Source organism: Crocodylus porosus, unplaced genomic scaffold (assembly GCF_001723895.1).
Source record: "Crocodylus porosus isolate Cpor-Errol unplaced genomic scaffold, CroPor_comp1, whole genome shotgun sequence".
In the NCBI taxonomy this organism is placed as follows: Eukaryota; Metazoa; Chordata; order Crocodylia; family Crocodylidae; genus Crocodylus; species Crocodylus porosus.
This window is the reverse complement of record NW_017728886.1, coordinates 152,832,808-152,848,066: the sequence shown is the minus strand read 5'-3', so window position 1 is coordinate 152,848,066 and position 15,259 is coordinate 152,832,808. Positions and strand designations below refer to the sequence as shown.

The 15,259-nt window shown below is 40.5% G+C and overlaps 1 protein-coding gene across 1 annotated transcript in view; it reads left to right on the top strand.

Annotated features, from left to right (window-relative positions):
• The window catches only part of ELOVL2 (ELOVL fatty acid elongase 2), a 78,634-nt gene that overhangs the window by 31,416 nt on the left and 31,959 nt on the right, over nucleotides 1-15,259 (top strand). Inside the window, exon 2 of the mRNA XM_019543236.1 lies at nucleotides 9,367-9,430. Coding sequence (XP_019398781.1) covers nucleotides 9,367-9,430 — 64 coding nt within the window. The remainder of the gene's footprint in view (nucleotides 1-9,366; nucleotides 9,431-15,259) is intronic.

Sequence of the window (15,259 nt, the reverse complement as noted above, 5' to 3'; positions counted from 1 at the left end):
TGACTTCCTGCCCTTTGGGCAGGGGGCTGGACTCGATGATCTCCCGAGGTCCCTTCCAGCCCTAATGTCTATGAAATCTATGAAATGCTTAAAAGTAGATGTTCAAATCTTTGGTTGTCTTCTTCCCTGCCCCCTAATCTGCCACCTATCCCAAAATATGATGGTTTCAATAACACTAGAGACCATGTTCTACCCTTCCCTAAGATCTTGTGCTAGGAAAGCAGAAAGTTGTCATGTCCTTAATTTCCAACAGATTCTATGACATGCATGAAAAACATGTAAGGAGCCTGCAACCCTAGTTAAGGGCTAGTTTGAATTTGGCTGATGTTAAGGGCATGTCTACCCCACAGTTCATTGCTGTGATTGTAGTGTAGTGCAGACAAAGCTAGGAGAATTAAATAGTTACTGAGTATAGCTAGAAGTCCAGCTGTGGCAGCAAAGATCAATTTGAGCTGCCAAACCCAACCCAGGGATTTACTTAAATTCTTGGGTGGGTTTTAGAGTCAACCTGGAGTTTTATGGTGCTGATCCTGATAAACCTTAAAAATCAACATAACTATTTAAATGCCTACTCTCCTCTGAATAGACCACCACTTCTTCAGAATTAAATGATGATGTTACATCATTGACAACTCCCCGCTAGCACCCATTGACTTTACGGAGCACATAGAGAAGGGAAGAAGTGGGAAAACCCACTAAAATGGCCAAAATCTCTCTTAGAGGGAAGAAAACTGAGCCCGAGTCATTGCTACCACCTGTCTCTGACCCTTTAGCTGCCTACTTTACTTTACTGAACTTCTTAGGAGAGCTCTACAGCCTTACATAAGAGGAGAAGACCTAGAGAGTATAACAGAAGTTCTCGTCTTCGGTGGGCAGCTGTTTCTGTAATAATCTGTCTGTTGTGAAATAATACTCAGAGAGCAAGAAGTTATTTAATGGAGCTCTCTGGGGCTCAGACAACCATATTATTTGCTCCTTATGCTGGTTATGAAGCTGCACATACCAGAGGGGATGATGTGGAAATTCACTAGCCTTGAAGCCACTTCTCAAGTATACAGATTCAGACTAGAAATAAACACAAATACCTAACAGCAAGGACAATTAGCCACTGAACAGTGTATCACAGGAAGTAGTGAATTATCCATTACTAGCTATTTTTAAATCAACTGGAGGTAGCTATTCCTAAACAATGAACCCTAGTTCAAGCAGCAAATGAGTTCAGGGATGCCTGATGGCCTGTTTTATGTGGGAGGCTAATTTAGATGATCACAGTGGTCCCTTCTGGCATTACAGTCTAGGAAAAATACTCGTTACGTGAAAGTCATGATGTAGCACTTAGTCCTGACCAGACCAGACCCACTATGAATTCAGGTCTGTTTTCTTAAATTCCAAGTGAGTCTTAAACAGAAGTTTGCAGACATGGAAGATCTGTTGTTTGAATCCATTGCTCTTATAGTTATTCCAGGCATAACAATTTAGTATTTATTAATCCAAGGAGCATCTCTGCATAGTAAGGCAAGTTTGTAACTTCCCTAGGAAATGGGGATATTCATGTAAAGGAAAGAGTTTTACTGCTTCTTTGCAACACACTTTGGCAAGATATGGACCGTTTCAAACAAGGAATGGGAGGATGGGACTGTGTGACAATGAAGAACTTTAAGGCAGCAGAAAGAAACTGTGCAGTATATTCCCTTTATATTCAGGGCAGAAGGAAATAGAAATTATTTTCTAAGAAAGGATAACCCACATCAGCTGTGTTATACTAAGGAGTTCCTTACAGCTTGTTCTTCTACCTAGATGACAGTGAAGTCCTATCCAATATTTCACAATTTCAGCTGTGTGAGTGTCTGACAGCACTTTTGCAGAGTCTCACTCCTGTGAGAAGTCAGGGCATTTGTTCACCACATATTTGCATAGTTTGTATGAGTAATAGTATACTCTTTGGGCCTAGTGGAAGTATATCAGAATAATCCTAAGTGTGCCCTTGCTTCTACTACACAGAATAGGGTTGCCTTGCTTTGATCACCAATATGCTAAGGCTTCCAGCATGATGAAACAAACTCTAAAAGGGGAAAAAAAAACATATAGAAGATTTATTTTTCTATACTATAAGATACTAGACAGAACACTGTGGATCCAATAGAGTGTTATTTTCACTGTGAAATAACCAGGCAATTAATGCCCCAGTTAATGGCTATTAAGACTTGACATTCAATACAGCAACTAGGATTCATTTAAGGCTTAGCCTGAGATTCGCACTGAAGGTTTAACAGTAGCATAAAAATGGTGAACATTATCTTTTGAGCTAAAATGAATGCCAGTATTTGAAAAAAATGTACATCAAATTTCTAATAAGTTCAGGTAAATCAAAGCAATCACCCTCTTTATTTTTTATTTTTTTAAGTGCAGGCTTTTTGAAATATTGCATCTCTTTACAAGGCTATTTTTTACATCTCATTTAGTGTTTGGGTGATGCAAGTACATTAGCAATCTACTGAACCACTTGCAAATGCTAGAGGGAGAATGCTGAAGGGAAATAGAGATGGAAATGCTGGGAGCTACTTAGAATTAAATTCAGTGACTTTGAGCTAGGTATACAAAGAGATTGAGGGTATGTGTACAGTGCACAGTTCAGAGTTATGTTGAGAAGGCTGCTGTCAGAGGAAGAGAGGCAGCATTCTGTAATTCTGAAACCAATTCAAGAATAAGGCTTAACTGAAAAATTAAGCTCTCTAGTTTGGCCTTCTATGCTACAAAAATACTAACTTGGGTCATTTCAGCCTGAAGACATACACATGTGTGTTGAGGGAGAAGAGTAGAATGGAACAAACTGATTCCATCTCTGACTACAAGATTTGAGGCCCCTACTTATCCTTCTACTCGTCTTCCATCCTATTTTTTTTATTGTTGATCAATTTCTTTAGCTCAGATAAATTGTGAGCTCTGATGCCTTGGCAATCCTTTTCTTTATAAAATGGAAAAAACATGCCATAAGAATATACGTACACTCACATAGACAGTTTCTGACCACTATAAACACAGAACAATTATGACAAGACTTGTGAACAAGATGGACGGAGATGATCAAGAAGTGGGTAATGGAATGAATAACTTTTTACCTCTAAGTTCAACTATTCCTACAGTAAGGGTAGGAATTCTCTGAAATGTCTATGCAACAGCAAGTTTGGTGATCTGTGTCTAGTTGTTAGTGATCTTTCATGTTGGGCACATGCTTTCTGTTATTTTCCGCTTGAAAAAGTTTAAAAAAAATAATCAGCCAGCATTTTTACAAGAACTGCCCTTTTTATATGGAAAAAAAGTGTGTGTCAATAATTTTAAGAAGGAAAGGGGCAATTTTTTTCCATAAAATATCCCAAAAATCACCAACACCTTTAGAAATATTTTAAAAATATAAGCCAGTTCTGTCCTCAGTTACATTGACAATTACTATTGAAGTCCAATTACTATTAGAAGTCCTTTGGTGCAAATAGTGATATATTTCCCTTTTTGAAGTGCTTACAATTTACTGGAGAAATATTTGGGTAGGGAGTAGAGAGAAAGAAAGGGAAACATAACTGATACCCCCTGATATTCACTTATTTCTTTACAACACTGGAACAGTACTTCCTATTCTTTACTGAACAAATCAGACTAACAGCCACTCTCTCAGGAGTACTTCCATTACATTAAAAGCAGTAGAGCAAGTTATATCTGCAGTTAAATGCTATGTAACCTTTCTGTTCCTTAGTACCTCTGAAATGGTACCAGAATTCTTGAATGGAACAAGCAGTGAGTAATCTTGTCTATTAGCTACCCTGATTGTCATGTACAAAACAGGAACACTTAAAAACATATGACTGCTTGTTCTTTGGACATAACATTTATACACATTTTATGCACATCTCTGAACACCAGATATTTCAGCTAAAGAAATCCCTTCATTTCCTCTCTGCCATCCCTCTCCCCCTGCTTCCAGCCATGTCTAGAACAAGGTACACTAGGTCTATGCTATAAAGTTTTGTCAGCACAGCTATGCCCGTTAGAAGAGAGGCATATAACAATATAACTATACTAGCAGCCTCCTTCTTAGAGATACAGTTAATACAAAAAGATCCTTTTGCCAGTATAACTTCAGTCACAAATGGAAAAAGTGTCTCTACTAGCAAGTTTTGCCCAAATAGTTATCCTTGCAATACCTTTGTACGATAGACTAGTCCTTAATCATAGCCATCAGTCAGAGTGCTAAAATCTTGTCAGATAAACACAGAAGATGGTAGCATGGAATTTGTCATCTCCAGTAAGACCAGAGGTCCCTACAGTCCAGTTTCCATTGCTGCAGCCCTCCCTTCTGCCCTGATATCTAATAAACTGGGTTATTTTCTAATTCTTTCCTGAAGATCAGCCTTCTCTTAGCCTCAACGAAATTTTGTGTCAGTGATTTCTACAGATTAATTATGCATTATGTAAAAAATATAGGGCTTTCTTATCAAATGTTAAGTGCCATGACTTTCAATTTCAATTGTGTTATGAAACATGATAAAAGCAACACCTAATTCACATTTCATCCATAGTCCAACTTTTTTGGGGGGGCTCTTACATAGATTATCATGTTGGATATCAAGGAGGGAAAAATCCTTAACTAAACTGGGGACATTACAAAGAAAAAAAAGTAATAGCAGTCAAATATATTTGATTCAATAAGAGATTTACTCAATTAAGGATTTAAGGCTTTGTGTCTCCATATCAATGCTGCTTAGGGATGGGACACAGAGGGTGAAGATGGTAAAGAAGTATAGCAATATATATAGCAATATAAATCTGGAACACACACGTCAATGCAAAGTTGTTCCTCACTGCATATTATCCAGTACTTTCTCGAGGCTGGAGCTCTGAAACACTACATGAGCTATAAAAGCTCCCCTCATGCAGAAGTCTAATGTAAAAGGTTCCACGGCTGACCAGGCAGTAACAAGCATGAGTAACTGGGTCTACTATCTCTTCAGAAAGTCAGCTAATAAGATCATGAAAGCAGAACATTAAGTCACATGAATACCCACGCCAAACTGCATACATTTATTTGACAGTCTTATACTTCTGTGTTCAAGGCAATGTCATGGCAAAATAAAATGTTCAAGCCCCATAAGACATTTTTTGAAATCTAGGGTTCTTTCTAGGTACTACACTGTGCAGACAACATGGTTATGAATACGGGGTCCCTGTGGTAAGTAAGGTCATTCCTCCCTCAGCCAGGGAATCATTGCTGAGCACCACAGGACAGCTCCAGGCACTGATAAGCTGAGATCAAGGAGTCTTAGATTTACGTTACTTGTACGTCTCTGTTTTACACCGTAGCAGAACTTGGTCCCTGTGTGTGAGCTATGTTAATCAGTAATCACAAATCACTTTAGGGTAATAGTTCCCTGACAGACAGCTGGGAGTTTTTACGTGTTGTCATCATGAACATTACCTTACTTGAATTCAGACAGTCCCATGGGAGAATAAAACACTTTGTGTCCCCATTAATTCAAGACCTAGCTACTTAAACATTTTTTTCAGTTTGCCCTGGCAGGGAAATGCTTGCCAAATAAAGTTCATTGGCATATTGATAATATTTTGATAACTGTGCAGAAAAAATATACACTATTCGGGTGGCATACAGATTATTTTTGCTTTGCTCGTAGGAATACTTATTAGGAAACAAAGGCAACAAATACAGGGAGATATGAACATAGGGCCAGAGCATAAGATTGATTGTTTTCCCATAGCAATCAACCTTGCAGAAATGTTCCAAGTACAAGCAGCTTGGAAATAATATTCACATAAGCACATTTTATTGATGCTCATTCATTTCTACTTTTGTTGAAAAGATAAATACAACATAAGGAATCTGAAACTGTATATTGACCTTTGATTTTGCATACAGTTAAGCTGTTCTCATGAGGTCATATAATTCTGGATTTGTCCTTCACATGCATGTGTCAAAAAATTTGGCTTAAATCGCTTAGAAGTGATGGTAATGCCAAGGCCAGAGCTATGTAAAGTAGTGGGAAATAAATAAAACATATGTTCATCTTTACCCTGGCAGTTCAAGCAGGTTGGCTGATGAGAAACAGGAATGATTTGACAGAAATGAGTACAAGGAACATGTGTGTATGTTGTAAGCTATTTTTAATTGTATTTTAAGAAAACTGAACATTTTTACATGTGGTCTCTATAGAAATCAATGAGATCTTAGATACATAGAAAACTAGGATTGGAAGGGACCTCAGGAGGTCATCTGCTCAAAGTAGGACCATCCGCAAGTATATCATTCAAGTCAGATCATTCCTGTTCTCTAGCCAGAGCTGATGCAGACTTTTTACAGGATAATACAGGATGCAACCTAATTATCTTTATAAAGCCTTCAAAAGGTAGAGCAGGATAAATTTTCATTTATATTTTAATTCTTAGAAATGCTCCAGAGTAATAAATCATCAGACACCAACAGAGCAGCAAATTGTTCTGTTCTGCTTTTTGGCCCCACTTCCACTCTAACACAGCCTGTGTAAATGAAAGCTGCTGCTGGATGTACCTGACATACATTAAGCTGGCCTTTAGTAAGTTTAGCAGCTGGTAATCTTTCTTTGTGCTTCTATAGATAGTTAATTAACCTTGTGCATGTGTATGTACATGCGCAGACGTTCAAGAGGCTTGTATACCAAGGGAAAAAAAAACTCCAAATACTACATATATGCACAGTTGCTCTTTGAGTGCATTTAGATAGAGACACATTGATCTCTTATGATTGTTCTTTATTTGATATGCTCCCTCTTGATCATAGACCTTTCTATAGGTGTAGATAGTTAAATGCATGCTGATCAATGAAAAAAAAAAAAAGGAAGCCATGTAGATAGCAAGCTGATCTCTTTCAAAAGTGTCATTTTTATTCTCATCCAACTAATTGCAAGCTTTACATTCGTCACCCATCTTCATTAAATTGCAGGACAACTGTATAAAAAGGGAGATGTAATTTATATTCTTCACAATATGCAAGCATGGTTTACATAATCTAATCATGAGCCCAAGCTGCTTTGTATACCCATCAGTATAAGTCATACAAATCCAAGCAAGGCATTTAAAGAAATATCTAAACAGAATCAGCAAGAGTAAGATAAATTCGATTTTCTGGAACAGTTCTTGAATTGCACTAACTCCTCGTTGGCATGGTAGACTAGCAGATGCACAGATCACTGACAGAAACTACTTCTCAAATGAAAGTGGGCCAAACCTTCCCTTCCATAAAACTTTTACATTTGAAATAACAGGGGGCTGGATGGATCAGAAACAGGATAGTGAAAGAGTACTTTTATCTGGGTCACTAAATAGTGGGAGCTGTGACGGCTCTTTGATGGCCTGCATGAAGCGAATTTACTAGTCCCGATAATGTTGTATAGGACAGTTCTTCATTTCACAAAAAATGACCATAACATCTGCTACTGCTGGTAATGTCAGTAGAGATCCCAAGACCTGTATGGCCCTGAAGATGGAGCTACCTTCTGACCTCAGTTAAGGCGAAAAAGACTGCTGGTCTCCATACCTGTTCTGCAGCAACAATGCCCGTCTCCAACACCGACACTCAAAGGCTACACCTCTCAGCAACAAAATACCGAGAGGGAGAGAGTCTTCTTATTTTGAGCCTTTGTTTTCTCTCTCTTCAGCTGGAGACTTTTCTTTAGTTTGTAAAATCAGAATCAAAATTGTTTTTCTGAGATCAGATGAATTCTGGAAATTTGTTTCTGAACCCCATGCGTGGCAAAAACCTGTCCCCTTCTGCTTCAGGGCTGAAAGAGAGGTCTCAGAGAGGAATATGGATGTCTTCACATTAACCAGCCAATTTATTTTTAATATCCCCAAGGAGCCTGCCTCCAAGAATTGCAAATACCCCATGGCAGAGGGATAAGCTTAGAGAGTTGCTTTCCCTCAGCAAATCTGGACCGCTGCGCTCTGTGTAACGGTGAGCAGAATGCTATGGCAACAGGGCAGGATCCAAGCCTGCCAATATATAAATGTGGCTCTTGCCGCAGGGGGTTCGCTGGCTGGCTGCTTGGCAGCTCTTTACCCTTAGAAGCAGCAGGAGCTAGAGGGAAGCATGCTTAGGGGAAGCGAGAGGGGGCAATGGGACAAGGTGTTCAAAAGAGCAAGTGTATCTATTACGATATCCCTTCCCCCTTCACCAGATCGGGTACTACAGCTATGGATCAGTGGCCTACTTCTCTATTCGCAGCGTGGCTCTATTTTCTCAGGGCAGGAATGAATTTGCAGAGAACAGGGCATTTTTCCTTGCTCCTGTTTCCTTGCTCCTTACCAATTGTGGGCTGTTGCTAGGTATTGTTCAGCTGAGGGATCAGACTGCACAGCAAGGAAATATAGAAAACAGCAAATGGGAAAGGAGTGTATTTTACTTAATGGGACAGACTGGATCTCTTGTTATCAGGATTCAATCCCCAACTCTGCCACAAGATTCCCAGGCAGCCTGGTATATATCAAAAAGCAAAATAAAAAAACCAAAACACAAGAAGTTTCCCTTGCTTTATGCAAGTTTTGTATATGCAAATTCACTCTTATGCAATGAGCCTTTTTATACCAAAAATTCATTATATGTGAGATACATTCACTCTTATGTGATCAGTGTGGTGGAAGCCCACAGTCAGCTGCTTTGTGCAGTGCATTGTGGGACTGATGCACACCCAAATAGTCTCCTGTATGGATCTGTGCTTCTCTCGTTTTCTGAAACATGTATTTCTGTAGTTGCTATCCCCACTATGATAGTGCCCTGTGCTTGTGTGTACTGTCTGCTGTTGGCAAGTACCAAAATCATCTTTTAAAAGTGGTAGAAATGGGTCTGGGGGTCAATACATTCAAGGTCTTGGAACTTATCCCTCCCTATTTGTTACATTGTAAAGTGGGTTCCCTGTATGCAGATTCAAGTGATGCGCCATTTTCCAGGAACACATACAGCATAAAGCAAGGAAAACCTGTACTGTGTGCTTCCTGTGCAAAATTATCTGTTACAGATTAAACCTGCTTATTTTCATTTTTCAAATCTCCCTCTTACATTGTGCTCATTTCCTGTAGCAGTCATTTTACTTTTGGTAGGTGCATGCTATTTCCACTAATGGGAACTCTGTAAATCTGCAGCAAAATAGAGGCCTTAGTACTTCCATGTTTTCAGAGACATCTTCTAATTTTTAAAGCATTGATGTCAGTCTTTGGGTGCCTTGGAAATGCTTCCAAGTAAAAGACTCTCTCAGCAAGTGTATTCTTTTCTATAGTCTTTTTTTTCCACAGAAGGTATAAAACAACAGTTTTTCCTTTCTCCCTTTTTAGGAGCAGCTAAAGGCTTTAGACCATGAAGTAAACGAACTTGTGGACTATATGTTTGGACCTCGAGGTAAGCACAGTTTTTAGGGAAATGCCAAAGCCTCTACTGATATAAAATAATTGATTTTCCAGGGGTAAATAAAAGTTATTTGAATAAACTTCCTCTGCTATATTAGTAGCTACTGAAAAGATCCCCACTAGATGCACCTTGACTGATATGCTCAAAAAGTAACTAGTAGTTCCTTAGCATCTCACTGAAAACACCTTAAAAAGGGGCCTGATTTTGTCAGTGCTGAAAAAGAAGCCCTCATTAGGAAAAAAAAAAAGCCCCACTTAAGCTTTCTCACATTAGGAATTAAAAAAAAACAGACTGTCCCAAAAATCAATATTTATTTCAGGAAAAGTATAGTAGTCATTATATAGTATGGCTAAATACATAAAACAGCATATTCCCCTTTGAAAACCCAATCTGTCGAAGTTTATGTTTAAGTAACATCTTTCGCTCTGGCCCATTCTCTGCCTATTTAGCTATAACTTATTTACACCAAGTCACCTCATTTGTGTATTGCATTGTATCCTCTCCATTTCATTTGTGGACCACAAACAATACTATTTACACCACATCACAAGCCACTTCTCTACCTATTGCAGTTAGGCATCAACTCAAACCCAGGGTTTCTTTTCCTTCAGCCACCTGGGCTAGGCACAGAAATTATACATAAACCAGTACAAGTGATCAGAAACTGATACAAATCTGTAACCCAACAGAAGTTTAGAACATATACACTGCTTTCAAAGTGACCAAAACCAGTTTAAGATAACCCTGGATGGATATAATATTAGACTTAACTGATTTAGGTTGAATCAATGTATTGAACTTCTGTCCCAGATCCCCCCCAAGGTTCAAGTTAACTTGCAGCCCTCCCCTGGCCCCCAGCATCGTAGCATGCTTTGTACCTCCACTGCAACCCCTACCCTGTTCCAGGGTGGGCAGGTTAGCCTTGGTTCAAGCTGTGTGTTGCAGCTGAACAGGGAAGCATGCTCTAGCACCTTCCCAGCATCTGGCCTAAGCCACTGCAGGCATGTGGCTGCATTTCCAGACTCAAAAGTGAATGTTTGTTCATTCACTTGCTTATCAGTTCAATCTCTGCATCTTAGACTAACCTGCAAAGATTGAATCAATTCAGCCTCAGGCTTTTTGAGTGTCTGTAGTTAGACCTAATGCACTGGCAGGGAACATGCTAATGCCCCTATACAGTGAGTATTCAGGGTGGCAGGGAAAGGAAAATTCCTGACATTTTGTTCCCACTGCAGACCCTCTCAGGACCAATGTGCTTTTAGAACAAACAAAACAAGTATCTGACTGCTTCCTACCTCATTAACACTTATATGGCAGTCACTCAGGATACCCCTTCTCTAAAAGAGGTGTGATAATTAGAGCCAGCTGAAAGCTTACTGATGGAACATTCTTCCCCTGGAAAGTGCCAAATCAACTAAAGCAAAGTTTTCCAGGAATGTATCACGTCCATTTAAATTTTCAAGGAAAATCAAAATGGCTCATTTTGTTCAAATCAGAAGATTTTGTTCCTATTTATTTTGACATATAAGTTATAACATCACAAGTCAAAACTTTTCAATGTGTATACTCTATAATACTGAAGTGGAAATAAAACTATTCAAACTGAAATATTATGATAAATATTGAAAAAAATTCAGAATACGTTATTTCACAAAACCGTTCCAGGATTTCAGTTTTTCCGTCCCAAATCAAGATGGAATCATGTCTTTAAATATCTCAGTTTTCTACAACATGTATTTATATTTTAAGATCAACTCTGCTAAGAATCCAAATCTCCACATAGTTCAGATAGCTTAGTTGCTGACTCCAGTGCAAGGCAGCGGTACTTAGAATTGGATTCAAAATATCAGCAACGTTTCTGCAGTCTGAGGATCATTTTTCCCCATTCTTTGTCTTCATCTGTCCTATACTCATTAAGTCATACTTTCTTCCTGAAGCAAAACATGCTGACTAGCATAACTGCAGTTAAGTAGACATGACTTCTTCATAACAGGGTTTTTGGATGCCTTGTATTTGTTAACATTTACAAAAATGAATATTTCTTGATTAAATAGAAAAAAAAAGCTGCAAGACTCAAAGCCAAGAGAGGATAGGTCTTTATTCCCCTTGTGTTTCTGTTGGTTTGGAATTCCTACCATAAATTGTGCTGCTTCTCAATCCTCGCAAGATGGTGCATCTTCACACTCCTGTGTGCAGAATTGCCCAGGTTTTTTTATTCTACCTGAATCTATTTAAAATTAAATGGCATTTTAAAATTAGTGGCTCCTTAGAAAAATACTTGCGAATAGGCCTCCAAAGCAAGTAAACCAACGCAATCTGGGAACCACATGTATAAAAGATGCAATTATTTTCACTCAGGCAAGCACTGCGCCTTTTCATCCCTCTCTCCAATGGCTCCGGAGCTAAGTCTTAAGCTGGATGAATTGTAGTTAATATAATGCCATAGCAAATACTAGAGCTCCCCTGGGACTTTGAATCACACTTGGGTTAAATAAGCTCTACCTCTGCCAGCTCTTAAGAGATGCATAGCTGGCTTTTGCAAGGAAAAGCCTCAAAGAAGAGGGACTGCCTTTTGAAAAGAAATGGAAGAAAATGCTGGCCAGAGTAACAAAACCCCATGAAAATGTCAGGAAGAGAAGAGAACGTGCATTAAAGACTCTTCTGCACAGGAGCACCTCCCAAGGTAGCTCCTGCAGGAGGAGTAAAATAAAGGTGGCAGCTTTGCTCCGCCTCCACACCGGCTGCTTTTCTTTCAAAAGGCAGCATCCACTTTTCAGTGGTTAAATCTCAGGACTTTTCACTTCCCCCCCTCATTTATTGATGAGTTTCCTTTTACCAGTTGGTAATGCCTTGGACTCAATATTAGCCCTGCCAATGACCAGTTCTCAGCTTCACACTGCTCTAAATGGGGGTCAAGGCTGAGTCCAAACAAACCAAGACCAAAAAACCAGGGCAGGAAAAAGGTTCCACCCTCCACTGGCTGCAGAAGGGCCAGGGCCCAGGTGCAGTTCCTTGACTCATTTCCAATGAGCTAAACTGCTAGCCATATGTTTTTAGTTGTCCTGTACACATTCAGACACAGCCATTTATTTTGCTCTAAATATTGGTATTTCTCCTTGTTGCATTAAGTTTAATCCAGAAGAGAGGACATACCCAAATTATTCCAAGGAGCTTTATTGCCTGGGGGAAGGCTTAAGTATTTGTCCTTTTCCTACTCCTCTCCCCCAGCTACTGTCCTGTGCTGGCAAGAATCGGATTGCAGTATTCAAGGCAGCGTTGCAGGGAAACAGCATCAAAAATGAAGCGCTTTGATATATATTTATGAATTTACCTGAAAGTCTAAACAGTGCAATCACTGAACAATTAAACCACTAGATGCATTTCCTAATAGAAATGGATTGCACCAAGTGGTGCAATGATGAATCACAATTTTAACACACTATTAAGTATTCAGACATTATTTATAAAACACATTCCATTCAAATAATACTGAAAACAGGACTTGTTCCTCTCCTGCCCCAGGCATATGGTAAACCCTTTTACTTCAGTGATCTGTATCTTATTAGTACAAAGTGGGCATGTCTACATTTGCAATTAATTGAAAACAATTAACTGGCGCATATTGTGCCAAAGTTTATTGCTCCTGGGCATGCTGTTTGAATGTATACCCAGGACTGCAGCACAGTGAGCTGAGGCGGAGCAGCTCTGGGTAGCAGGGAACCTGGGGGGTGGAGACAACTTACCAACCAAGGACCGTGCTGACCTGGCTCGATGTGCTGCAGAGGAGCAAGCTGGGGCATGAGGGTGCTCCAGTGTGGGACTAGCTGGCAGGCAGCCCCTCCACTGAAGTGCCTCATGCCCCAGCCGGCTGGGTCAGTGCCTACATGTGTGCTGCCATGGAGTAAAAAAAGTATTTACAAGTACTAACCTGCTACGGAGTTTATTAGTGTCCTGAGGCCTAATAGGGCTGCATTTGTAGATGCCGAGATGTTTACTGTGGAGTTAATTAGGCAGCTGCAGTAAACATCTCATATAGACACACCCAGTATTTCATGACTAACATAACTCCCTGCAATGTGGCTATGTAACAGATGACTATCCCACAACAGTTATGAACTGGATCCCTATTGGTAACATTTTGGAACAGTTCCATTATAGAATCATAGAAAAGTAAGATTGGAAGGCCAGAGGCCATCTAGTCTAACCCCTGACCAGAAACAGGATCACTTCTTTCCAAACCACCCTATACAAATCCTTGTCTAATCTGTTAGTAAAATTATAGAGTAAGCTCTGATACAGCCACAAGACATAACACCCTATCCTGCCACAGGTAAGGCAGGTGAACAACAGCCGATGTCCTGCTTCTGCAGGTGTTGTGAAAATACACCTGAGAGATCCAAGGAAGAGGGCCATATCTCCTGCTATAGAGGAATGTTACAAAGGCCAAACATTACTTTCCAACAGCCATTTTCATTAGTGTCAGTTTGACTCATGCTGACACAATCCTGCATCATTTGGATAAAAGGAAGCCTTGCCATTTATTTCAAGAATGGTAGGAGCAGGCCTGCTGTGCAACTCCTTAGCTGTTTAATTTGGCTATATATATATGGCTGCAGACTGCAATCCAGGACTCCCCCAGCCAGAGCCAGTGCCCTAACCACAAGGGTGCAGTGTCAGACTCCATTTTGCTTGTTCTTCATCTGGCCCCCGTGGCTCTTGCATTCCTGCCTGCCCAAGTGTCCAGCTTCAACAGAAGGGGTAGAGTAAACCTTACTCTATATGCTAGTGGTCAGGGTAGTCACTAGGGAAGTGGAAGATAAAGTTGAAATCCCCTCAGGATGATGGAACCTAGAAGGTCTCCTACACCTTGGAAAAATGCTGTAACCAACAAGCTATTGGGCAAATAAGGATGAATATTCTCAAACACCTCTCCGCAGAAACCCACTGTATTCCTCACCACAAAAAAAATGGGTCTAGACCAGGGGTGGGCAAAGTACAGCCAGTAGACCATATCTAGCCCACCAATTGATCCCATCTGGCCCACTGAACACAGTCAAGAGCTTGAAGATGGAAGGCTGTGCCCCATGCCATGCTGCTCTGCCACATTTAGGGCCAGGCTATGCAATGCACCACTAGGAGGTGAATCTTTGTTAGTGGCAGCTGCCCCAACTTTCCCAGTGTGGTGTGGCAGAAGCAGCTCACCATGGTGGACAGGCGGGACAGCACTTGGTGTACTGCATCACACCCCCATCTTGCATGGGCTCAGCTGCCAGCAGCCACACTGCCAGGACTCCACATTGTCAACAGAAGGCTGGGCAGGGGGAAAGGGATGTGGGGGGCCAGAGGAGTCTGCACGCTACACAGCCTGGCCTGGCCCCAGCTGCAGCAGAGCAGAGCATCCCTCCTAAGGTTATTGGCAACAGCCAGATAGGATTAATTGGCATCTCATCCCCATCCCCTCTGGCCCTCAGCAGCTCACCAAAACTCATTGTGGCCCTCCAGCCCAAATAATTGCCCAGCCTGGTCTAGATAGTCTGAATAATAGTGAATAGAGAAGTCTACTGACTAATCCGAGTCAAACACCATGTCTTTGGGCTTACTCAATTAACTCTTTAGAGACACTTAATGCTCTTCCTTTTCTCTGTATATGGTGCTAGGCACTTAAGCTTGAATCACACTTTGGCATTTCTGAAGTCTCTCTTATCTCTGTTCATAGATTCATAGACATTAGGGCTGGAAAGGACCACAGAAGATCATCGAGTCCAGCCCCCCGCCCAAAGGGCAGGAAGTCAGCTGGGGTCATAGGATCCCAGCAAGATA